This window comes from Tenrec ecaudatus, chromosome 13 (genome assembly GCF_050624435.1).
Source record: "Tenrec ecaudatus isolate mTenEca1 chromosome 13, mTenEca1.hap1, whole genome shotgun sequence".
Taxonomy (NCBI): Eukaryota; Metazoa; Chordata; class Mammalia; order Afrosoricida; family Tenrecidae; genus Tenrec; species Tenrec ecaudatus.
Window position 1 is genome coordinate 123282341 of NC_134542.1, and position 27362 is coordinate 123309702.

A 27362-nucleotide genomic window follows, 5' to 3' on the forward strand; every position below is an offset into this window, starting at 1 on the left:
TTTAAAATTTTACAGGGTAAATTGGTTTTATATTCATCAATTTGTACATTGACTGCAGTTCCCAAGAAAAACAAGCACTCTTCCCACTTCCGCCCTCCCTGTTTCCCCCCATAATTATTCATCGTTCTTTCCTGTCCCTTCCTGCTTTCAAGAGTTTTATCCATTAGCAAATGCTGTCCTTTTGGTTTTGAACACGTGGTAATATTGTGGAGTGTGTACCTCTCGAATGTTATTCTTCCCCTCCATGTCTGTATGTTTTTTGGCTGAAAGCTGAGTCAGAGGAGGAAGTACAATTTCTGGAGTGAAGCTGCTAAAGGACATTGTTGGGATTACAAGTATCCATCAGAGCAGTAAGCCTAGTCTATGATTGGGGGTTTTGTTCCACTTTGCACTCTCACTCTCCTCAGGTCCCTCTATTGTGATCCTTTTTGAAGTAATTAGCAGTGGTAGCTCGGCACCATCTAGTTTTTCTGGTCTCAGGGTTGTGGAGGCTGAGGTTTGCTGTGGTCCTTAAGTCGTCTGGACTAATTATCCCCAAACGTCTTCCATTTCCTTCATTCTTATTTTTTGTGCTGTCAGGGGGTAGGGGGTGGGGTGTAACAAAGAGCACGCAGGTGGGGCAGGCACTCCTGGCATTTGGGTGGGCACTCTACTGCTTGGTATAGCTGTGATCCAGAAATAGGAGATCCAACTCTCTTTTGGACACTGGAAGCTGGAAGAGAAATGAGGTGCCTACATGCCCTGGGAAGGTCTGGACGCTCCTCTTCCTCTCCCCACAGTGGTGGGTCATCAGTAGAGGGACAGCAATTCACAAACTGGGTAGCCACATTTTAAGTCACAACCGTTTGGCCCCACAAAAAGCCCAGGCCAAACTCTAGAGCCGCTTCCTGGGTTTTGAAAGCTTTGCTACACTTACACCATTGAAAAGTTTTCTCATTAAGAATTTTCTCATGTTGATGGATACCTGAGTGGCAGATATGATTTTCCACGTTTATGTTATGCAAAGGGCGTCTTTCCTGTGTGAAATGTCTGATGTGCTATGAAGAATCGTTTCTGGCTGAAAGCTTTACCACATTCACTACATACATGTGCTTTTGACCCAGTATGAGTTTGCTGATGAACAGTGAGTTCATTCTTCAAGATAAAGGTGTTCCCACATTAACCACATATATGGGGTTTCATTCCTGTGTGAAATTTCTGATGTGCTGTAAGGGATCGCTCTCGGCTGAAAGCTTTACCACACTCACTGCATATATAAGGTTATTCTCCAGTATGAATTCGCTGATGAGCAGTGAGCATATGCTTCCTGATAAAGGCTTTACCACACTCAGCGCACACATGGGGTTTCTCTCCAGTATGAATTCGCTGATGAGCAGTGAGACCATCCTTCCTGTTAAAGGCTTTTCCACATTCACCGCATAAATAGGGTTTCTCTCCAGTATGAGTTCGCTGATGAAAAGTGAGGTTCTTCTTCCTGATAAAGGCTTTTCCACATTGACCACACACATGGGGATTCTTTCCTGTGTGACATGTGTGATGTGCTGTAAGATATAGTTTCCAGCTGAAAGCTTTTCCACATTCACCACATACATGGGGTTTTTCTCCAGTATGAGTTCGCTGATGAGCAGTTAGAGAATACTTCCAGGTAAAGGTTTTTCCACATTCACCACATACATGGGGTTTCTCTCCATTATGAGTTTGCTGATGAACAGTGAGAGCATTCTTCCTGATAAAGGCTTTCCCACATCCACCACATACATACGGTTTCTCCCCAGTATGAGTTCGCTGATGAGCAGTGAGAACATTCTTCCAACTAAAGGTTTTTCCACATTCACCACATACATGGGGTTTCATTCCTGTGTGAAATGTCTGATTTGCTATAAGGGATTGTTTACAGCTTAAGGCTTTTACACATTCACCGCATACATGGGGTTTCTTTCTTGTGTGAAATGTCTGCTGTGCTGTAAGGCATTGCTTCTGGCTGAAAGCTTTACCACAATTACCACGTACATGGGCTTTCTCTCCACTATGAGTTCGCTGATGAGCACTGAGATCACTGTTCCTGGTGAAGCCTTTCCCACATTCACTGCATACACAGGGCATCCCTGCCACATGAGTTTTCTGATGTTCCTGGAGGTATGATTTACTGTGACAAGCTTTGCCGCATTCTAAGCATGTATATGGTTTTTGTCCTTTATGAGCTGTTCGACAATGTGCAGTGAGTTTGAATACTTTGTCGAATTCCTGCCCACACTGACTGCATTCATAGGTCTTATCTTGTACATCCTCACAGAGGAACCACTCCTTGATGAAGTTTTTCCCACATTTATTACCTATGCCTGGTTTCTCAACTTTGTCAGGTTCCTGATGCTGAATGCTTTGTGACTTCATCCTACTGGATTTTTCACACACAGAGAATTTCACTTCAGTACAAAATTGGTTTTCTTCAACAATCGAAAAAGTTTCCTCATCTCCACTGAGCACAATTAACTTCTTTATTTCGCTACTACTCTTATGATTTAATACATGTATGATTAAATCTGGTTTTCCTATTTTTTCATGTATGCGAACTATCTCATAATTTTCGTTTCGAGGAAAATTGTTTTTGTGCTGATGAAGAATATTTTCCAATGTATTAAATTTATAGAACTGTTCGGTTCTGTCGACCTTCCTTCCATGTTGCGACTGATCGAGCAAATGATCAACTTTTGGGATCTCTATAAAAGAACAGAACATTGAAACTCTTCATTATTTTCATTTACAATGGAACCTTGAAAACACCCCTTGATTGATACAAGGTAGCTCTTTAGTGACAGCACTCTTAATGAATGCAAATAAAACACTATGCTTAATGTTTCTTGGACAATGGTGGAAATAAAATTGTGTAAACAATACAAATGGTAAAAGCAATGACTGTAGAAACCAGATTGAATGTGAAAATAATGAATGAACATTGATTTGGTAATTGCTTAAATAGGACCATGAAAATATTCTAAGAATGTAAATATATGCAAGACACTGAGACCCAAAGACGACAGGGATAGTAAGACCTACTAATTTCAACTGCTAGAGGTCAGTTGTATTCTCTCTATCAATCTTCAATGAAAGACAACTCAGTACTAGACAACGTTGGGAACGTGAAAAATGCAGAATGTTCCATTTTTACAGCTATTTATGAAAGGCGTTATGGTACACAAACATATTCCTTATGCTTATGTAGCCTGTATTCTAGTATAGTCCTGTGGTGGCCTTCATGCTGCTGTGATTACGGAAGCAATGACATCCGGTATTTCAAATACAAGCAGGGTCACCCATGGTGCACAGGGATTAGTGGAATCTCCAGAAATTCAGACTGGGAGGAGAACCTGTTGATCTACTTTTGGAACAAGAGCCCCTCAGGTTTTAACTTCCTTACGTACAGACAGCAGCAATGATGTGAATGCAGCAATGCTCTGGAACCTTCAGTGGGTGACAAGGCATGACTGAAAATGAGAATAGCTGCAAGCATCCACTAATAATTGACAGATGGAGTGTACGAACTACTATCAAGAAAAATTTGGAACCAATAGTGTAAATTAAATAAATGGAAATCTAATCTCAAAAGACTTAGAGGAGTATTTCGCAAAACTTCTAGGCAAAGTAAGGTCTCACATTCAAAGAAGTACACACTTTAATGTACTATCTGACACTTACTGTGGATGTGATAAGGTTTTATGCTCACTCACCTGAAAAACTGCACTATGGCTTTTTTCTAGTACAGACCACAGTTTTCTCCTTGTTCTAATTGGGAGAAAGCTTCTGTGGAGACAACTAGATAACCAGTTGATGAGAAATTACAGAACCTCAGACACCAAAATTAAGCTTAAGTTTGTGAAGTCTGCAAAATGTTTTATTTATGGGATAATAATGCTCAAAGCAACAAAGTATAGGGTGTTCTCTCAAGGGTAGAAGACTGTACCACTAACCTAGCACCATAACAAGAATGCAATGAGAATCGCCCTCTTTGAGAAAACCAAATTTTATGCAAAGATTTTAACACTTAAGGTAGTATTCTCCTCACCAATGGAAAGCAGGTTGCGATAGTTCTCCAACATCACATTATGACATAATGTCTTCTGAGCAGGGTTCAGGAGCTGCCATTCCTCCAAGGTGAACTTTACAGCCACATCGTTGAATGTCAGCGATTCCTGTAGTTAGAGTAGTCTGTTTAATACAGTATTTTCTGGTTGAAGATTTAAAAACATATCTTACAGTAATAAAAACTATTCTATGACAGTGCATTCAACAATGTGTGGTAAACTGAAGATTTGATACAGAGTATTTGACTTTATTTTTAAATTTCAACTATAGCATGGAAAACAAGCCTTATTTAGAGAAAGATCTCCATGGTTCTGAGATACAAATGTTTTGAAATACATTTTCTCCAGGCCAAATAATGTGGGTGTGTGTTTCCCCCCGTAAACGCCCCCTCCTTGCCCAATCACACTCCATTAAGGAGCAGCCTTAAAGAAGCTATCACAGTAGAAGAATCATTTCTGGGTCTGGCTACTTCACTATGCCTGAAGGTTATCTGTAGATGAGAGCAATGAGGTACTACAGTCAAGCCACCATAAACATAGTAAACTCCTGGGCATGGCTCAGGGTGGGGATAGGGGGTTTGAGGTCAACTAACACTAGGTCCAGATGGTGACTTACCTCCTTGTTTACTATATTACCTGCTTATGACATTATCCATCAACTATGTATATGTTTAACTGTGTGACATGCATGCCTTATCAATGATTTCTAAGCTACATTATATATATCCATTGAAAAATATACACCCATTTGTCTTCAGCGATCCTATCATTGAGGTGTGCAGTCAATGATATGATTTTTTGTTCTTTGATGCCTGGTAACTGATCCCTTTGGGACCACTCGATCACACCGGCTGGTGTGTTCTTCCATGTGGACTTTGTTGCTTCTGAGCTAGATGGCCGCTTGTTTATCTTCAAGCCTTTAAGATCCCAGTCACTATCTCTTTTGATAGCCGGGCACCATCAGCTTTCTTCACCACATTTACTTGTTCACCCACTTTGGCTCCAGCCGTTGTGTCGGGAGAGTGAGCATCATAGAGTTCCAATTTAATAGAAGAAGGTATTCATGCATTGAGGGAGTGTTTGAGTAGAGGCCCAAGGTCCTTCCGCCACCTTAATACTTGACCTATAAATATAGACACATAGATCTATTTCCCCATCCTCCTATATATATTTGCATGTACATGTCTTTGTCTAGACCTCCATGAATGCCCTTTGACTCCTAGCTCTTTCCTCCGTCTCCCTTGACTTTCCTCCTGCCCTACTACCATGCTTCATCGCCACCTGGGCTAGAGTATACCTCTTCTCTAAGCAACCTTACCCTTGATCATTTCCCACCAGGCCTGCCACTCCCCCTTCTCTACCATTTGGGGTCCCATATTTTTCCCTTGTCCCTGGGTTTGTTAACACCACTTCCTTACCCCCACTACCCCCCACCCCAAGTCCCCCCAGAACTGTCGGTCCCGTTGTTTTTCCTCCAGATAGTTCATCCAGCCTGTCCTATTCAGACAGACGTGTGGAGTCACTAACATGCACGAAAACTAGACAGAGGAAATCAAAGCAACAGTATACAACCAGACAACAAAACAACAAAAACAAACCACTGACAAAGAACAGAACAAAACAGTTCACAAGAGAAAAGCTTGTAGTTAGTTCAGGGATCGTTTGCTGGCCCTTAGGAGTGTTTTCCAGTCCAGTCTGTTGGGGCATCACGCCCTGGCCCCAAAGTCCACTTTCAGCATTCCCTGGGGACCTTGCCACTCCATTCCCTTGCTGTTCTGCTGCACTCCCCCAGTGATTTGCCTCGGTGTGGTGGGATCAGGTCAGGTGCAATTCCCACACTGTGTCTCCGGTGCTGTCCCCTGTATCGCCCTTAGTCACTGAGGGGCATCATGTCTCATAGTAGGGCCAGCCATGTTGTTCTCTCTGTGGACTGGCTGCTCTACTCAGGAACATCATCATCACGGCCTGGTGGGCCAGGCTGTGCTCTACTCTCTCCTCCTGCCCCTTCATCAGCTCCCGTGTGCTCTGATCAAATGTGTCCATCTCCCAGAGCTGCAGAGTCAATGTCGTCCTTTGGAACAAATTCTTTTCGGGGGAGGGGCAGGAATCCACTTAATTTATGGTGCTGGGGCCAGCCTCCCAGACCTCTCCACTGGCTCCCTCCTCCACGCCGGGATATTGCAAGCAAATGTGAAGAAAGCTGATGGTGCCCGGCTATCAAAAGAGATAGTGTCTGGGGTCTTAAAGGCTTGAAGGTGAACAAGCGGCCATCTAGCTCAGAAGCAAATAAGCCCACATGGAAGAAGCACACCGGCCCGTGCGATCACGAGGTGCCCAAGGGACCAGGTATAAGGCATCATGCAAAAAAAAAAAAGATATGTGTGTGTATGTATGTGTATATATGTGTATATGTATATATGTGTATGTATATATATATCATATTAAATGAAGGGGGAAGCGCAGAGTGGAGACCCAAGGCCCAAGTGTCGGCCAATGGAGATCCCCTCATAGAGGGGTTTAGGAGAGGAGATGGGTTAATTAGGGTGTGAGGTAGTATCGATGAAGAACACAGCTTTCCCCCAGATCCTGGATGCTTCTTCCCCCCAACTACTATGATCCGAATTCTACCTTGCAGGGCTGGATAGGACAGAGGCTGTACACTGGTACATATGAGGGCTGGAGGTACAGGGAATCCAGGGTGGATGATACCTTCAGGACCAAGGGTGTGAGGGACGATGCTTGGAGAGTGGAGGGTGAGTGGGTTGGAAAGGGGGAACTGATTACAAGGATCCACATGTGACCTCTTCCCTGGGAGAGGGACAGCAGAGAAGGTGGGAAGGGAGACTCCGGATAGGGCAAGATATGACAAAATAACGATGTATAAATTACCAAGGGCACATGAGGGAGCGGGGAAAGGGGAGGGAGGGGGAAAAAAAAGAGGACCTGATGCAAGGGGATTAAGTGGAGAGCAAATGCCTTGAGAATGATTGGGGCAGGGAATGTATGGATGTGCTTTATACAATTGATGTATGTATATGTATGGATTGTGGTAAGAGTTGTATGAGTCCCTAATAAAATGTAAAAGAAAAGAGAAAAAAATGATTAGGGCAAAGACTGTACAGATGTGCTTTATACACTTGATGTATGTATATTATGAACTGTGAAAAGAATTGTATGAGCCCCAATAAACTCTTATAAAAAAAAAAGAAAAATATATTCACTCTCTCAAGTCCTGTGCACTGCTGTCAGTGTCTATTTAATATTTCCCACAATCATTGTCACTCCTGTGGACCGCTGAGTGCTGGGGACACTCATACCCCAATAATAATGTACCCACTCATACAATTAGAATTTTGAGTAGCAGTGAAAGGATCTGAAAGAGCTAGAAGTAGTACTCAATACATAAAACGACACCAGTTTATATTGACAAACAAGTTTGCAGTACGCTGGGAAATGGAATCAGAGTCTTAGCATTGTTACCATTATGCAAGGCTCTGTACCTTCCGTGGCACGAGCTATCAGGCTTAGTTTACAGGTGGGAGGTCAAACATACCTCAGATCTTCTTACACAAGTCATTCCACCTACACCACTCTTTGTCTGTCTTCTGGATGTGATAATCCGTTTCTATGGCCACACAAAACTCATAGATCAAAGTTGTTTATTAATGAAAAAGGTACAATTCAGGATCAGGACCAAGAAGCAACAGATCAGGACCAAGATCAGAAAGCTCATCGACAAAATCTTTGACCTGCCATATTTCATCACAAGCTCTTCAATGGGCCCCTCCTAGTTCTGTTGCCATTGGCTCGACCTCTGGAGCCCTCCTAGTCTTGCCTGGGCACAGAAGGTGCAAGGTTGGCCAAAGAAGCCATCATATCAAGAGCGAGAGGGAGGGAGAGAGAGAACTGCCTGCCAGCATGGTTGAGAAGAAACAGTGAGACATTGGCCTGTCACCTGACCTGTTGATTTGGTTTTGTTGCCATGGAGCCAGAGTTCAGAATGAATCCCCGGGTTGCCAGCTTCCAGAAATGCATGAGCCATGTCCTTGATATCCCTGCAACTAGGAGGCACCCATGTGACCTGATTTGAGAGTTTCCTCCACTCCAGGAACCAACAGCCTGCTGGGTGACCTTTCAATGTGGGTCCCTCAGCCCCTGCAACCTATTCTCTGACCGGATACTACAACTTCACCTTGTAGTGAAGTGGACTGTTGTCTGACCTAATGATCTGGTTCATCAGCCTTTGGAAACACATCCATGAGGACAAACCTCCAGGCTGACACCTCACTTATAGATTTGAGACTCACCAGTCTCCACATCCTGCAGACTTATTTACTTGACGGCTATTTGGTTTTGTGAGATGCTGGAGGGCAAATCATAGAATATCTTGAACCTCTACCTCATAGGGACTGGTCTACTGCTGCTCCTGCACAATGAACTGTAATAATCAGGGGTCAAGAGTTGTATCAATGGAGATAATGACCAGGGAAGAGGGACATAGTGACAGAGCCAAAGGTGACAGGTCCAGAAAGAGCTTTTTAGGCAAGATAGTGGGACAGGCAGGTAAGATCAAGAGAAGGAGATCCCCAAGGAGATGAGAGGAGCCTACACAGATAGAACTGAGAAATGAGCCTACCTTTAGGGCAAAATGTCTGAGAGGGACAGACAGAACAGGCCTGCCCTGAAGAAGAGCAGATTTGCCTACATGATTCTTCAATATGAATCCTAATATGTAGCCTATTGATTCTCATACCAAGTTATATTCTGCTACTTAATAAAACTTGTACCTGTGACCCTGGAATGTAATTTGTACATGGCCACTGCAACAATTAATGAGCTGAGAAGGAGAGGACTGTGGGAAAGATAACTGGTGTCAGAAGTGGAAAAGTACTGGAGGGTATCAGTATATTTAAGTTCTGCCTCACATGAATCAGGGCTGAGGCTGACGGTTAACTCTGTCCTACAACTATAGTTTGAGGAGGCGAGAAGCTGTCAACCATTTTAGAACTCCTATTGCTACAATGCCCATTTCAGAGGCATTAATGAGAAGGCTGCTGTTTGGGAGAATATGTAATACATCACCTCAGACAGCATGAAAGAAATTTACAAAGACAAAAATCCCATGGAATACTGAACTCTCCTAAAGAAGTGATCTTATTTGTCCTTAAACACTAGGCCTTACCTGGAGATCCCCTCACAGAGGTGTCCAGAGAAGGAGATGAGTCAGTCAGGGTGCGATGTAGCACCAATGAAGAATACAGCTTTCCCCCAGATCCTAAATGCTTCCTTCCCCCCAATTACCATGATTTGAATTCTACCTTGCAAGTCTGGATAGAGCAGAGGTTGTACACTGGTGCATATAGGAGCTGGAGGCACAGGGAATCCAGGGTGGATGATACTTTCAGGACCAGTGGTGTGAGGGGCGATACTGGGAAAGTAGCAGGTGAGTGGGTTGGAAAGGGGGAAACGATTACAAGAATCTACATGTGACCTTCTCCCTGGGGGGTGGACAACAGAAAAGGGGGTGAAGGGAGATGCCGGACAGGGCAAGATATGACAAAATAATAATTTATAAATTATCAAGGGCTTATGAGGGAGGCGGGGAGCGAGGAGGGAGTGGGAAAAAGAGGACCTGATGCAAAGGGCTTAAGTGGAGAGCAAATACTTTGAAAATGATTAGGGCAAAGAATGTACAGATGTGCTTTATACAAATTATGTATGTGTATGTATGGATTGTGGTAAGAGTTGTATGAGCCCCTAATAAAATGTTTAAAAACAAAAAAAACTAAGCATTAGCGTTGAGTCTGATGGGTTGTCAGGTCTCTTTGGGTCCTCCCTTGGGACATCTTTGCTCTGCTCTCCTTGCTGTTCTGTTGCATGCCCATAGTGTTTTGACTCGGTGTCGTGGTGCCAGATCAGGTGCAATTCCCAGTGTCTCCAGTGTTGTCCCCTGTAGGGCTATGGGTTATTGACGTTTCTCATGTCTCATAGTGGGTTTGGCCATATGGTCCTCTCTGTCCATTGGCTGCTCTGAGCAGGAATATCGTCCTTAAGGCTTGTGGGCCACGATGAGCTCCACTCTCTCTTCCTCCCTCTTCATTTGCTCCCAAGTGCTTGTATCAGACATATCCCTCTCCCTGAACTGTAGCTTCAGTGCTGTCCTATGAAGAAAATTCTTCTGGGGGGAGGGGAAAACACTCCTAAAGGTCAACAGAGAAACCTTGAACTATTTACAAGCTTTTCTTTTTGTCACTGTTGCTTTGCTGCAGGTCTATTTAGATAAGAGGGGCTAGATAAACTAGCTGGAGGAGAAAACAACGGGACCTACAGTTCTGGGGAGACATGGGTGAAGGGAAGCTGGGGGAAAGGAAGTAGTGTTACAATCCAGGGACAAGGGATCAACAAGTGATCCAATATCAGTGGAGAGCAGTAAGAGGACTTGTGGGGATTATCAAGGAAAATAAATGACAGTGGGACAAGAGGAAAGTAAAAGGAAATAGAGTAAAGAACTGGGAGGCACAAGGTATTTATACAGGTCTAAATACAGGAATGTATATACGTAAATATATTTACATAGGATTGGGATATAGACCTATGTGTATTTATTTATAGGTTTAGTATTAAGGTAGCAGATGGACATTGGTCCTCCACTCAAGTACTCCGTTAATGCAAGACCAGTTTGTTCTATTAAACTGGCATTCCATGATGCTCACCTTCCTAACATGATTGCTGAAGACAAAGTGGGTGCTTAAGCAAATGTGGTGAAGAAAGCTGATGATGCCTGGCTATGGAAAGATATAGCATCTGGAGTCTTAAAGGTAAATAAGCAGCAACCTAGCTCAGAACAACAAAGCCCACATGGAAGAATCACAGCAGTCTGTGTGATCATGAGGTCTGGATGCATCAGTTATCAAGCATCAAAGAACAAAAAATCATATCATTGTGAATATGGGGGGGAGGGGTACGGTGTGGGGACCCAAAGTCCATCTGTAGGGAACTGGACATCCCCTTACGGAAGGGTTGTGAGGAGACGAGCCAGTCAGGGTACAATGTAGCAATGATGAAACATGCAACTTTTCTCTAGTTCTTCAATGCTTTCTGCCCTCCCTATGATGATCCCAATTCTACCTTACAAATCCGCCTGGACCAGAGGATGTACACTGGTACAGATGGAAACTAGAAACAGGGAATCCAGGACAGATGAACTCTTCAGGACCAGTGCTGAGAGTGGTGATACCGGGAAGGTGGAGGAAAGGAGGGAGCAAGGGGAAACAGATTACAAGGATCTACATGTAACTCCCTCCCTGGGGATGGACAACAGAAAAGAGGGTGACGGCAGATGTCGGACAGTATAAGACATGACAAAATAACAATAATTTATAAACTATCAAGGGTTCATGGGGTGGGGGGATGAGGAACTGATGCTAAGGGCTCAAGTAGAAAGCAAATGTTTTGAGAATGATGATAGCAACAAATGTACAAATGTGCTTTTATGAATGAATGGATTGAGATAAGAGTTGTATGAGAACCCAATAAAATGAAAGAAAAAAAAAGAACAATGAATATGAGTTGAAAGATAATGACATCCAAAAAACCTTAGTGACGTATTATAGTCAATGTGATTCCCTTAGTTTTAATCCTATGACGAATATATTCCTAATCTTCTCAAGTCCAATGCTGAAGTCAGAGTCAAAGTTTATCTCTAACTTCTACTATTTCACATTTCTACTTTTCCAAGGAACCGAATCAGTATAATTCAGGTTACTACACTTCCAGGAGGAAATACAGAAAAGGATCACCTGAGTCTTGGTCATTTTCTTTGGTCTTTAGGACACAGCCGGCAACTGGGAAGCTCTATGTTTGTCTTATCTCGATCAGCGCGAATGATGTTCACAAACTTCAATCGCTCATGAGGACATCCCAGAAATAGTAACACCCAATCCAGGCACGTCTTCCTCCTCCATCTCAGCTGCTGGTGATTCAAAACCTGAAGGCTGATGGGAGAATACAATGTGAGTAATACATAACCCGTACATCCAGATGCTGTTACAGTTCTGTTTCTCTTCTTACACTAAGTCCCCAATACTGTTAACGGTTCCTTATTGAGTGACAGAAAACACGTGTGCACAATGAGCAATAAAATCTAAAATTCATACTTTTCAGACATGTGAGTAAAATATGACTTTAAGTAAATAGATTGCACAATCAAATATACATGTCAAAAAGAAGAAACAAAAAAGCTGGATCCCTACCTCACAACACACAAAATTATCAATTCTTTACTGTGTGACTCTGAAGGAGAATAAAAAATTAATGAACCTTCAAGATGATTATGTTAATTAAAGCATCTGGAACATTTTAAGTGGGTTGTATAAAGAGCTATTATAAACTGATGATTATTTTCTAGAGGAAATATAAATTGTACAATCACTTTAGAGACACTTTAAAGCTCATCAACAAGTAGAGTTAGATGGATAAGCAGGCAATGGGACACAGGAGAACGGCTCTACAGAGTTTCAGAGACTCTAAAGCCATGACAGACAGTTAGTGGGTTTGTACTTCTGACCATGAGGTTAGCAGTCCAACTCTTAACACATGTCAACACCAGGGCTTAATAGTAAACACATATCCATGGTGAGGAGGGTGTAAGAGGCCTGGTAGGGCTTGATCAAGGGCAATGTAACCTAGAGGAATTACTGAAACTCAAATGAAGACTTAGCATGATAGTGGGACAAGAGTAAAATAAAAGGAAATAGAGGCAAGAACTGGGAGGCAAAGGGCATTTATAGAGGTCTAAATACAAGAATGTATATATGTAAATATATTTATATGATGATGATTGAGAAATAGACCTACATGCATTTATTTAGAGGTTTAGTATTAGGGTAGCAGATGGACATTGGGCCTCCACTCAATAACTCCCTCAATGCAAGAACACTTTGTTCTATAAAACTGGCATTCCATGATGCTCACCTTCCCGACATGATCGCTGAAGACAAAATGGGTGCATAAGGAAATGTGGTAAAGAAAGATGAGGGTGCCTCGCTATCAAAATATATAGTGTCTGGGGTCTTAAAGGGTTGAAGATAAACAGGAGGCTATCTACCTGAGAAGCAACAAAACCCCCATGGAAGAAGCACAGCAGCCTTGTGATCACAAGGTGTTGATGGGCCGGGCATCAAAGAACAAAAAATTCACCTCATTGTGAATGAGGGCAAGGTGGACAGTGGAGACCCAAAGTGCATCTGTAGGCACCTGGACATCCCCTTATAGAAGGTTCACAGGGAGGAGATGAGCCAGTCAGAGTACAGTGTATCAACAATGAAACATATAATTTTCCTCTAGTTCTTCAATGCTTCCTCTCCTCCACTATCATCATCCCAATTCTACCTTACAAATCCGCCTAGACCAGAGGATGTACAGTGGTACAGATGGAAACTAGAAACACAGGGAATCTAGGACAGATGAATCCTTCAGGACCATTGGTGAGAGTGATGATACGGGGAGGGTGGAGGGAAGGAGGGAGAGAGGGAGAATCAATTACAAGGATCTACATGTAACCCCATCTCTGGGAACAGACAACAGAAAAGTGAGTGAAGGCAGACGTCAGACAGTGAAAGACATGACCAAATAACAATAATTTATACATTATCAAGGGTTCATGGGGTGGGGGAAATGAGGAGCTGATACCAGGGGTTCGAGTAGAGAGCAAATGTTTTGAGAATGATGATGGCAACAAATGTACAAATGTGCTTGACACATGGATGGACGTATGGATTGTGATGAGTTGTAAGAGCCCCCAATAAAACGATTTAAACAATAATAGTAATGACAGAACAAAGTGATGACAAAAATCACTGAGGAATTCCTGTGTCATTGATTTACACCATTCTCCTGGAGGTAAGCTGAATGAAATTCTCTAAGATCCACACAGCATGTCTTATGGCTCAGTATTTCCCAAACAGACTCAAGTGTGAGGGCAGCACACAGTTGTTCAGGTGTGAGTGACGATGTGCCTGTCAAAACTCGTGTAAATCATTTATCACTCTACACTGAGTGGTCAACTGTAAGAAAAGAGGATCCAAGCAGAGCAAATGATCTGTGAGAGTTGAATGGCTTGCAAGATGCTAAGAAGGTCTATGATCAATTGAATCAAGATGAAACTCCATGGGAAACTTCAAGGCTAAGTGTAAGACAGATTAAAGTTGAAGGTTCTGGTAGCTAGACAACAAAGGATTCACACAGTATGAATAAACACTTCACTTTTTCTGTTTGTTTAAGTTCAAGTTATTGGTGCAAACATGACAATGGTTGTGAGAGGACATTACTAACATTTTCTATCAGACCAGTAATAACCTGATACCAAGGACAGATAATAATACTTTAAGAAAACTGTAGACCAAGATTGAAAATGGATCTACATGAAAAAGTTCTTAAATATATTGGGAACTGAGTGAGACAACACATTAAAATAATTAATATACCATGATTAATTGGAATCTGTCCAAGAGTTGATTTAACATAAGAAAATAAGCACTGTGATATAGCAAATAATGCAAAAAATTAATGATCTAAATAGATACATGAAACATACCAATCAAAGGCTTTTCATGTTAAAAAAACACAACTCTATAAATCTAACACAAAACAGATATAGTTCAATATGTTAATATGCTAATATACATTCTTATTTTTTGAAAAGTCAAAATGTCACATTTAAAGGAAAGAGAAAAACCCCACCTCAGAAAAAGGACAAACATAGATATCCAATTTCATTACTGATATTAAAAAATGACTGTATGTTCTAACTAGAGCAATCACAATGAGATTTTTTTAAAGGAAGAAAAGGGGTTTCCAAAAATAAATTAAAATTCCTCTAATCATAAATTAATGATCATATCCATAAAATATTCAAGATATGCCATCAACAGCTAATAAATATAAAAACATAGTAAGATATATTTCAACACATAAAAATAACTTTTGGTACTTTGCTCACTAACCAATAAGTGCTAATCAAAAACTCCCAAACCATTAAACCTTACACCTTACCATGCTGAACATCCTCACAACACACTGATAATCTTTTAAAACACTGAACCCCTAACTACCGGAAAAGCTCCTTACCATCCGGAATGTCTATCACACTCTGAACATTCATTGATACCCACATCCAATGAAAAAAAATAAAACACCAGACACTCTAAAACTATCCTTATTCATTTAATCCCATTTTTAAAATCAGGAACACAGCTTTGAATATATTCTATTATCTGAATCCTAACTTTAAGATCCAATGTCTCAAATTCACAAGCCAAACTTACAAACACATAAACCCAACTCAACTCCAAATATAGGCTGTTAGGCAGGACAATCCTAAACATAAAGACCTTTAAACTGTCCACTAACACCTGACTCTTACCTCATGACACTTTTGCTCTATTTCTATCCATTGACTCGCGTTTTTGAACAGGGAACATTATTCCCAGGATCTAGAATCCAATCTTACCTACAGACTCTGCCTCTAGCACTTTACAACCCTACACCGAACCCAAATCTAACCCATCAAGAAACTCACATTGCTAATTATGTATGTGGAACAGTCTTCTCTCTCAGATTTTACGTCCATGTAAGGAACTAACCAGGAATCACAAGCAAATTTCAGCAAACTTTTAAATCATTTGTGTCTGATTCACGGTAGTTGGCAAAATAAAGTGGCTTATAAATGTTTATATGTGATAAATAGTATGTCCAAGGGCTATCACAGGTCTCTTGTGGATCTCCCCTCTACTGTGTCCTGGCCTCAAGCAGCCTTTTCTGCCCTTACACAAATGCAGGGATGTGTTAACCAGTAAGCAAGGTACCGGAGCGTTCAGTTGTATTTATTTACTAATTTGTAAATCTCAGTTTCAAAACCCATGTTAAATAAGGCATATTTATTACTTGTTATTCTGCCATCGTCCCCTCCTGCTGCTCACTCCCAGTGGACACTCATGTCACAAGAGATGTAGGAGGGAGAAAATTTAAGGTGCATGCATTGAAACCACTGTATCCATGTTTCAAAACTAACACTGGCCCAGACCTAGGGAAAGGTCCAGAGAAAGATTTTGTTTACCCCCTCTACCAGCGTTAGCTGATGGCCCTAACCTATTTGGCTCCCTGCGTCCTTTTGATTGGTGTGAGCCAATAACTTAACCACACAGGACATACTGCAAGTGGGGCTCTATCTTCACCCCCATACTTGAAACGTGTCAATCCTATGGACACCCTGTGTGTCCAGTGACAGGAACTCCCCCTCAGAGCACACTGGGGTTCTTCACTCATGGAGAAGTAAGTCCTCAAAGACTGTCTCAGGATAACAGCAGCAGGCCAACCCCTCTCTGACCTTCCCTGTGAAATGCTGACCAGGCTCCCTGGGCACATGGATATCTCAATAAACTCTGCAGTGAAAGTGAGGCCTTGGTGTAGACAAATCAGCAAATAAGAAGTCACTAGTGGATGTTTCAAAATCCGGATAATGGCACAGGACTGAGTACCTTTGAGCGCATTCCCAGAGGCTTCAAGAGGCAAAAGGCAGAGTTCCTCCCTGAGCCTGTCATACATACCTATTGGCTGAGGGTACCTGGCCTAGGATAAGGCCCTCTGCCCAGGTTCCAGGATCTGTTACCTTCCAGGCAGCACAAAACATATAACCAAGAACGATCTATTACCTTCCCACACATCATAGCCTGATCTAAGACCCACATCTGCCCCCATTTCAGCACCTCGAATTATCTGTCTCCAGGCTCACCTGGGTTCCGAGCACAAACTGGGAAGTAAAGGGGTGGTGAGGGACAGATTAAATGGTGATTACCCAGAAATTACGTCAGCATGATCAACAAATCAATATAATTTATTCTCCAGTACCTTGCTTATTGGAACAGCCATGCTTGGGTTAGTCCAGATGAAGCTAGAGTAGACCCAAGGTTGATGACGGTAGGTTGCTTCTGGGGGGTGTTCTTAGAGAACACTGGGCAGCATTGGGAACACCTTTGATCGCAGACACACACAGGAAACACTAAACAGGTAGCAGATACGAACTACACCTAAGCGAAGCCGAGTGAAAGTAAGAGACCATGGAAACTATTTAACATCAAATAAGTGTATACTCATGACTCTGGAGGAGCCTAGGGGAGACTTGGGGCAGCCTCAGAGCTGTGCCCCCTCTGCATTCCTCTTCAGTAATCACTGATGTCCTGGGTGTGTCAGGCTCCACGGCAAGGCTTGCAGTGGATTGCCCAATATAACCTGATGCTTGTGCTAAGAATATGCAGGCTCCAGGAAGAGCTGACTGACCAGTTACAGAGGGGTCAAGGATGAGCTATAACTGAAAATCCATAGCTGGAATGTGGGACATGGCCAGCTAGCACTGTGTGAGACACAGTGAGGGAAGTCAGTGTGAACCCAGGGACAAACCTCACCTTCAGGAATGGGCTACAGGGATGTTTATGATCAAGTGAGCACAAGAACTAGGCTCTGAGGCAGGGAGAGATGGGTTGTCAGGGTGGGTTTCCTGTTGTAGTCTTGGAATTCTCAGTTTCCCCAAGAAAACATCTCTATCTGTATGACTATGTTGCAAAGCCCTGAGATCTATGAATTCATCTATCGGGCTTCCTTAGAAGTTAAAATAATCTGTATGTGAACTATTTGTCTTTAGAGATCATCACTTCGGTCAGAGCCAGTTTTCATTTAAGAGAAAGTATAGAAATCGATGACCAGAAAAGAAGGTGTTACCTGCAGGTCTGAAGGGAGGGATCTCCCTTAGGTTGTAAACAAACCCTAGAAAAGCAGCTGCCTTAGAGGAGTGCTGAACGTGTCTTGTAATTCTGCACCTATCTCTGATAGCTGTGAATATAACATGTGCAATAGGGAAATGTTACTGTCCTACAGCAAGGTCACAAGATCTACTCCAGCTCTATGAAGGTTCCCTAACAGCTGTGAACACCCTTCAAACAGTGAAGACGTATGTGTACTGATTGGTAGACAATAAACGTGCAATAATCAAGCTGTACTCTAAACCCATACCGAAGAGACGGGCACACAATGGCAAGCGAGTTGCCTTGCTGAATAAAACAAGTCTTTTAAACATGATTGAAGAAAATACAGCATGATAAAGATTACAGCATTTAACTTACAGAAAAGGACGTACAAAATTAGTGAGATTAGGACCCTGAAACAAGGAATTTCTTTCCACCCATTTTATGATGAATCATGGATTTAGAGTCCTATATTTTTCTGTAGTGTTGAAGCTACTTATATACTGATGAATTTGTGAACTAAAACAAGGAATTTCTGTGCACATAGTGACTACATAGTTACATATATAGACACATATATGTATATGATACATACACATGTATTGAACTGGACAGCAGAAAGGGTTGATGCACACTGCAAAACTAAAGTTTAGGGACTGGAACACACCGAGCCATGGATGCTCCAGTTAGCATTGGACCCATGGCGTCTGGGTTGGAATATTCTCTTGATAAAGTTTACCTTTTTTAAAAATGTTTTATTAGGGGCTCATACAACTCATCACAATCCATACATACATCAATTGTGTAAAGCACATCTGTACATTCATTGGCCTCATCATTCTCAAAGCATTTACTCTCCACTTAAGCCCTTGGCATCAGGTCCTCTTTTTTTCCCCATCCCTCCCCGTTCCCTCTCCCTCATGAGCCCTTGCTAATTTATAAATTATTATTTTGTCACATCTTGATCTGTCCGACGTGTCCCTTCACCCCATTTCCTGTTGTCTGTCCCCCAGGGAGGAGGTCCCACGTAGATCCTTGTAATTGGTTCCCTCTTTCCAAACCACTCTCCCTCTACCTTCCACGTATCGCCACTCACACCCCTGGTCCTGAAGGTATCATCCGCCCTGGATTCCCTGTGCCTCCACTCCTATCTGCACCAGTGTACATCCTCTCTAGTCAGACCTGCAAAGTAGAATTCGGATCATGATGGGGGTGGGGGAGTTTACTTCTTAATGTAAAGCTCTTCCTTATGCATATGTCAGTGTCTATAGTTTTATTGTCCTAGACAAGCTAAGCTAACTAAGGTCCCCCCACCACACTGTGTCATGATGGCGAAAATGTGAATCTGACAAGCTGCTCTTGGAGAAAGGCACATCACAAGGAAAATCTGAAAAGATAACCAACACTTCCCTGACACCGCGTCAATGCTCTGTTCCTCTAGGTCTGTGGGTTTTAGGTGGGTGTAATTCTATTTCTAATAAAAGAATCATGGTCACCTTGTAAAAAACATAGAGCACTTGCATGGAACAACACACATATTCTCTCTGCACCAAAAGTCAACACTCACATTTCTAACATGTAAGGACACTTAGTAGACTCAGTGACACTCGATGTCACTAGTATGATACAAAGAGCCTTATATTCATGGGGGAAGCATGACCTGCATGCTCCTGAGAGGAGATTGCTACACCTGTTCATTTAACAAGGTATTCCCATGACTCAGTCCATATATAGAGTAGCATCACTGAGTAAGACATTTGTCTTTTCAATGAAAATACTCATGCCTACTGAGGCCAGGTTTCTAAGTTTCCTTCATCACATGTCTACAGAAGTTTCCTCTAAGAAAGATCCAGCTAGGGTTAGGGTTAGGGTTAGGGTTAGGAAAAAAAAAAAAAGAAAGATCCAGCAATGCCTATTGTCCCTAGAAGTCCACGGCCACCTGTTCAACCGTCACGGTGTCAAAAAACATCCCATCTATCTGGTTCAGCAAGGTACCATTCACTGCAATATGTGAAAAGGGAGAAGAGGACAGTTCTGGGAAACTGGGACTTCACATGGCGATTAGACACAGGGGTCTTGTTCTATTAAGGATCACCATCAGGGTTTAGCTGGCAGCCTCATCCCTTCACTCCCTACACTCACTTCCTCACTAATGGCATGCTATCCCAAGGACTGCATTCTTCTAGCACAATGAGCTTATCTCCGGACAGTTTGTCTGTGACCAAGTGCAAGCTAATTCCTCTCTCTTTTTATGGTTCAGAAAAGAGAACAGTCAGATCACATAAACCAGACAAATGATCAAAAATAAAAGCCTCGAGATTTATATCCTCTCTTCTACTGGAGGGAGGAGAGAAATTCACCTCCTCGCACCAGACCACCCAGAATATTTATCAGAACATGAAGCACAGGGTGAAAGCAAGGTAACAACAGGAAAACACTGCAGAATTTAAATTTTTTCCTGTAGCCCTTCATTAGCCACTGGAGAGCTACTGATGTGAACCAACAAAGTAGCAACCCAAAGCCCTGAATTCATGGTATTCTCTTGGATGAAGAGCTGGCATATTACCTACTGAAACAGGTCATTATTTGGGGGAAATTATGACATTTTCTACAGTGTTTCCATGTTACTCCCCTACTTTTCATTCACTCTATGGTTGCACATTTGTGTATTTTGTACCTTCATGGAGAGACTAGGCTATTGAAAAGGGAAATAGGGCGACAGTGAAAGGTAACAATAGAACATAGGTATTCGCAAAACTTCTCCCACTCTGAGACGTAAAGCTACTGTCATGTAATTATTATGGACTGCTCCCGTCAAAAACGACCTGGATCCACACATAAATACACACTAAGCTCACAGGATATACTGACAAAAGAGCACAATATGTGAAGTATCATAATAGCATGCCCTTTGTGATAGGTAGGTTTATTGTGCCAACCTGGCAAATGAATGTGTGGGAGTAATTGAAGGGCAGAGATAAATGGTTTTGCAAGCCTCGCCTTTCTTGTCTCTTGCATTGTGATGATCGGACCAGTGTGTGGCTGCCTTAGCTGGTTCTCTGCCTCAATTTGCAAGCTACACTACCTGTGGGACACCTAACCTGTGGAATGTGTCGCTGTAGTTTGAGGCATCTTCAAGACTTGCTTCGCCACACTACTGGAGTGCACATCGTTTGGGCTGGAGACTGTTGGACCCTGTCATCTGGCTGTTGGTGACCTGCCTTGCTGTTTGCTGCCTGTGGCTGGACAGTCTGAATTGTTCTACATGGGACTCAGCTGTGTGCTTCCTTGACTTGCACCCGGTGGCCCTCAAGACTGAAAGGACTGCCAGTGCACTAACTGTCTATTGGAAGTGAGTTGCATGGAGCCATTTGTATTGCTGTGTAGATTAATTAGTTGTTTATTTCTTAGGTTATCTACCTATATAAATATACATAAAATCCTAAGGGTCCTGGTTTTGTTTCTCTAGAGAACTCTGTATAACATACCCTTCTTTTGGCTGATTGGCAAAAAGTAGTTAAGATTTCAATTTTCTTTTACTTTGACTGAATTTCACTGTATTTAACTGTTAAACTGTGCAAGGACTTACACACCAGGCTTTGAGATGGGCCACTCCAAGACTTTTTCACATTTACAGATCATGGAAAGCAGACTAGCTGAACATGATGACCGCTAGCGTTCTCTCAGCCGTGAGGCTGGCCTCTATGACTTGTCATACTTTTGTTACCACTTTTTTCAGGAGAGACCAGTCCCTGGAGAAGGCCATAATGCTTGGTAAGGGAAAAGAGAAGCAAAAAATAGAAAGGCCTTCAACAAAATGGACAAACACAGGGGCTGTGACAATGGGCTCAAACATGGGGACATTTGTGAGGATGGTGCAGGACAGGGCCATGCTTCGTTCTGCTATAGTGTTTTAGGTGTTGGAGTGGACACGATGACACCTAACAACAGCATAGAAAAGGCTGTACTTTGATGCTAAAATTTCACAGCACAGCTATAATGTACAGTGACACGAGTGGCCACGGTCACTCTACAATTCTGCTCTGGCAGTGGAATGTAAATGTCAATCCAATTAGCCTCTCAAAAGTCTCATCCGCACAGTGCACCAAGTGACGTATTTTAAAGCCTTCACAAGTCTAAGTTCCATTCCTTTATGATGAACAAAAGCCACATGCAGTGCTTTTGGGTCAATTCTAACCCATTCTGAATATAAAACAGTGAGTGAAACTGCTCAGTAGTGTTTCCAAGACTCATTCTTTATGGGCGCAAACAGCCTCATCGACCTCCCTTGATGTGCCCGGTTTGCTTGAACCACAGAGGCCATGGTCAGCAACCAATCATTTACACCAATAACCAGTAGGGTCTCTCACACAGCATGTTCATGGTAACAGTGCATTTATTCCGCAACCACAATTTTGAAGCAATTTCCAAAAAGATTTAGCCACATTGGCTCATTTAGTCCTCTTGTGTCTTTTAAGCAGATGTTCTTCTCAATAGGATACAGCTGAAGAAAGTCCCCAACCAGTAAGTACATTTCCGTAGTGCTCAAATGGGGAGTTGTTGAAACAGGTCGGCATGCAGGTCCATGAGTGTACAGCTAAATGCCTGGCAGCTACATTTCCGTTCATATGCCATGAGTTTGTTAGTCTGTCAGTCATCAGTTACAGAGGTGATCTGGAGATCTTCTGTGTAGTACGAATAGGAGATGGAAAAAACAAACTATTGAATTCAGATAAGTGGAACTCATTTTCCCCAGAAAGCCATGAGTGTCAGACAAAGACAGCTTACCTCAGGCCCATATATCCGGCTCTTTCATTTATTAGATTGATTGAGAGAATATAAACACCAGGCAAAGCAGATACAACATTGAACAAATCAAAACAAAACAAGGCAAATATGTTCTGAGAGGACACACCATTCCAAAGCCAAGAGTTCTACCCTGGACATGTGAGGTGGCTATGAGTTGAAAATGAATCCACAACAACTAACAAGAACAAAAACACAAGGTCAATGGACTTAACTTTTATGAGAAATGCAACAGAGGTGGAATCTATGCAGTAACACAATCATGTTTACATGTCGTGAGCTAGTGTAGGGAGAAACAAAAATGATCACTTTAGGGAACAGCAAACCCTGGCACGATCAAGATTTTAACAACATGGGAGGGTCCTGTGATGAGTTTGCAAATGCTCAGATTTCAGTTGCTCAAAGACTTCAACTCTCAATGTACAGGCTGGAGGAGTCAAAGAGCGCCCAGGTCTTCATGGCCAGGAAAGGGAAGCTCCATGTTCACTCACCAAATGAAAAGCTCATTAGCAGTAAGAATACATGGAAATGCCCACACTGGAAAAATAAAAAGAGCATGAAGACACACTAGCAAGAAAATAAAACAAAACAAGCAACAGTTAATAAGAAATGCAAATGGGGGCTTTCAGGTTTATGACCAAGATGTGAAGAGCCCAAATTCACCATTCCATTCTTAAAGAACAAGGCACGGTTTTGTTCTGTTGTATATTAAAAAAAAATCACTGTCATTGAGTCAATTCTGACTCAAACCATCCCTACAGGGCAGAGTAGCACAGGCCCTGTGGGTTTCTGAAACCGCAATTCTTTAAAGAAATAGAAAGCCTTGTCTTTCTCCTGGGGACCAGTTAGTAGTTTTGAATTGCTGAGATGTGTGGTGAGGAACCCAACGCATAACCCACTGCATGGGTGCATCGTGTCGTTCTAAAGTGGGGAAACTAGATGGCAGCTAACAACCAGAAAGCTATTCTTTTCACTGCCTCTAATGAATTCATCTAGTTAGGACCCAGAGCAAACTTCTGTCCTCAAAACAGGGGGAAGGACACACAGGCACTCTCTCAGCTGACTTCTACAGTGAAATCATTCCGCGTGTCTGCTTATGGGACACTTTTGTTTAGGGGAGAGCTTCGTCCTCTGTGCTTAGTATTCGAATTAATTGAACTCATTGATAACAGTGATTTGAAGGATGTGATGGAATTAACCAAGGGATTAACCAAGAGTTTGTTGATGGAATTAACTAAGGAATTAACCAAGAGTTTGTTCCTGGAGGAGAAAATACCAGACCACAGGGTATCAGGAGGGAGTGTACTTCACATGTTTTAAGAATAGTTAAGCCCCAGGTTGCCCAAATGAATTTTAACAAGGATAAAGGATGTCAGAAAGGTGTGTCATTGACTCATCAATGAAGATATACAAAAAGACTGAAGTCAATAAAAAGGTAGCATTTCCAAAACAACTCTCCTCCACAAATAGATCAGTTCCCAAAACTGTTGCAATTTTTTTTGCACTTCACAAGAGTGCACAAAAATGTGAATCTAACTGCATTTAGTGTCAAATATCCAATAAGTGGTCAAGAATAAGCCATTGACTTGTCCACACAGGACTGCCTGCCACCACATCTGGTCCAACTCACAGCAGAGCTATCAGAGTAGAACTCCCTATGGGACTCCCACGCCTGTACATCTTTACTGGAGCAGGCAGACTCATCTTCTGCGCATGTCTGCCGAGTTTGCACAGCTGCCCTTGCGGTAGCAGCCCAATGTTTAACCCACTGTGACAAAGGGGTGCTTTTGTTGATATATTCCACATACAATAAAGTACCATTCTAGTAACACATGAAAGACCAACAGAAAAAGAAAAGCTGCCCCAGAGAAAACACTCACCAATTTGTAAGGGAAGCTAATTCATGACACATCAGGAAATACAGGGCTCTGACATTAAGCACTCACACTTCAAGATGTAGATCCTTAAGTGGAGTCCCGAGTAATGCGACCAACTGAGTGCTCAGCTATCAAACAAAAGACTGGAGACTGAAGGCAAAGTAGCAGTACCTTAGAAGAAATCACCCAACTTCTGACATTAGCCACTGAAAATATTACGATGAGTTTTACTCTGAAACCACATATGGTCACCATAGGGAATCATATGTTAGGAAAAATGACTGCTATTTATCCAACTGTTATCGAATTGAGATACAGGAGCTCATTGGTAGCCAATCATTCATGCCATGAATTCACAAGGGGCTTTCAAAAAGGTCATGGAAAAATGGAATAAAAATGATGCAATTTATCCATGAACCTTTTCAAGCTGCTGCAGATCTATTCCTAAGAGATTATTCTAACAGTACAATATTATGCTAAAGAGAATAATGTAATAAATCTTTTTTAATTCCTCAAATACTGTACATCTTAAAAATCTTTAGGATTTATCTTCCATGAAAACTCAGAAAGAACATTAAGCTATTTACATATAACATCTCTCTTGAAGATCTATTAAAGTTGATATTAATTTTATGCTGTAGTTACTGTAAAAAGTCCAGTTCAGTTACAGTATATCTGTATGATTCATATAAAAACTTGATAGCTGAAAATTAACAGAATGACTTTATTTTTCTGGGCACTGCAAATTTTACAAATTCAACTGTGTGGTTTCTCATGTTATAGTTCGAAACTCAACTTCACTTTAGTTTTGAGTTTTCCTTCTCTGAAATATTTCCAACTGATACAGGTTCTGGCTTTTCTAATTGTGTGTATGCGCACACATGGGTATCTTGCTTTGTTTTTGATGTCCCTGAGCATTACAGATGGTTACCATGGATAAGTGTTCATGGAGCGATTGGAAGTTTGTGTCTACTCAGAGTCTCCAGGGAAGAAAGTCTGGGTGATGCACTTTGAGAAACCAGTCACTGAAACCCCTCTGCAACAGTGCTGTGCTCTGACACACATGGAGTCTGCAGGAGTTGGTGCGGATTTGATGGCATCTGCTTGATTTGGTTCATTTCTAAGGGGAAAGAAATGGATTCTGGCTTCATTTGCTACCCTCAAGGCTGGCAGTTCAACCCCACCAGCACATCTGCAAGAGGAAAATGAGGCTGGTTGCTCCTGTGTTGATTTTGATCTCAGACACCTACAGAGGAACACTATGAGTCAGAATTGACTTTGTGGCAGTGAGTTTGTTTTGGTGGGTCAGGGACAATGAACTTTTCCAGGTGGCATAAACAGCTTGCACTAGACTGCCCCCCTGAGGCTTCAAGGGGTAAACAGCCTGCATTACTGTGGAAGAACAGGAGATCTGCTTCCACCAATATGATGCTCCAGAACACAATGGAATTGTTCTACTCTGTAACACGACGTAGCCACGAGATGGATTTACCTCCATGACACCTAACCAAAGGGGAAATTGAACATGATCACATATGCATGTCTAAGTATGCACATGGATGTCATGTTGAAAATATGACCAAATCAAAATAACAAAAACAATTCCCATAAAGAATCACCATGTCCATAATGAAAAACATGTCAGCGTGGCCTATCTAAATTAGTCTGTGAAGAAGCCCTCCTGCTCCAGTGGTTACAGGACTGGCAGCTCCTTGAAATGAAAGCAGTTGTGTCCCATGAGGTGGCCATCTGGTACCACGTGGATTATATTCTAGAAACAATAAGGAGGAGTTTAAGGTGCTATGGCATCACTCCCAGAATCCACTGCAGTGCAGAGGGTCACACAAACCTCTATCAAGAACACTTTGATAAAAGGCTAGCGCATTCCAGCATTACCATGCAGTGGGGGCATAGAGAAAATGGTAGCTTATTTTAATAAGATCCTCTCTTAAGATATGTAAGAGTTATATATCTGGAAGTTATCTTGTATTAGAAATAATTACGACACATTTTAAAATGAGGAGCTATTAGTAGGACACAGTTCTTACACAGTAAATTCAAACAAATTGGAGAACCAGTTAACATATGAAAAAATAATTCAAAAGGAAAAAAGAATTTACATACTTAGAATTTGGTTCCAAGAAACTTCTATGCAGGTCTCAAGATTACTCAGGTCCACACCGAAAAGGTCCAAACGAAAACCTTTCCTGGAGCTGGCCGCACTCCAAAGCCCCCTCTGCCTGGCGGTCATATTAGCTACGATCTTGCTTCCAGGGCAGAAAGCACTCAATGGAGGTTTACTCTGTGGGGAGATTGCAATCTCTGTGAGGACTTAAACTATGCGGGGATTTGGGACCGTGCTGCGATGGTACCATTTTGCAAAGCAAGGTGCTGAGAAGTTAAACTCTTAGTAAGGCCACTCTGGGGTCCCCATGCTCTCAGGCCCGTGACCTGACACGGAAAGGACCGGCCCCAGGAAGAACCCACGCCTTTCGGGAGGGAGGGGTGAGGGTGCAGGCGGAGCTCTGAGCAAGAAAAGCGGCCAGAGGACTCCCGGGCCCAGGGCAGAGGCCTGTAGCCAGCTCCGAAAGGATTTCACTGGAAATGTCCCAGGGGCTGGCGGCGACCTGGAACACTGGCGGACGGGGTGCGGGAAGCGTAACGTCCGCAGGACCCCGGACACAGCTGGGGAGCCAGGCCTGCGGGGACTCCGCACCTGGGCTCAGCACAGAAACACGAAACTCACTCACCCGTAGAAACACGTGGGACGCTCGCTCGGATCTTCTCAGGCGGAGGAAGTGGGG

The 27362-nt window shown here is 42.5% G+C and overlaps 1 protein-coding gene across 2 annotated transcripts; it reads right to left on the bottom strand.

The window, feature by feature from the left end:
* LOC142424682 (uncharacterized) lies at positions 1 to 27362 on the bottom strand. 2 transcript variants are annotated; one of them, XM_075530079.1, is made up of 5 exons: positions 27309 to 27361; positions 26683 to 26860; positions 11879 to 12073; positions 4061 to 4187; positions 1 to 2717 (listed from the first exon to the last, which is right to left on the bottom strand). In XM_075530079.1, exons 3-5 carry the CDS (start codon positions 11891 to 11893, stop codon positions 1261 to 1263), a joined length of 1599 nt encoding a protein of 532 aa, XP_075386194.1. In that variant the 5' UTR covers positions 11894 to 12073; positions 26683 to 26860; positions 27309 to 27361; the 3' UTR covers positions 1 to 1260. The 2 variants fall into 2 exon arrangements, with proteins under 2 accessions (XP_075386194.1, XP_075386195.1); XM_075530080.1 differs by lacking the exon at positions 26683 to 26860 and having other exon boundaries at positions 27309 to 27362.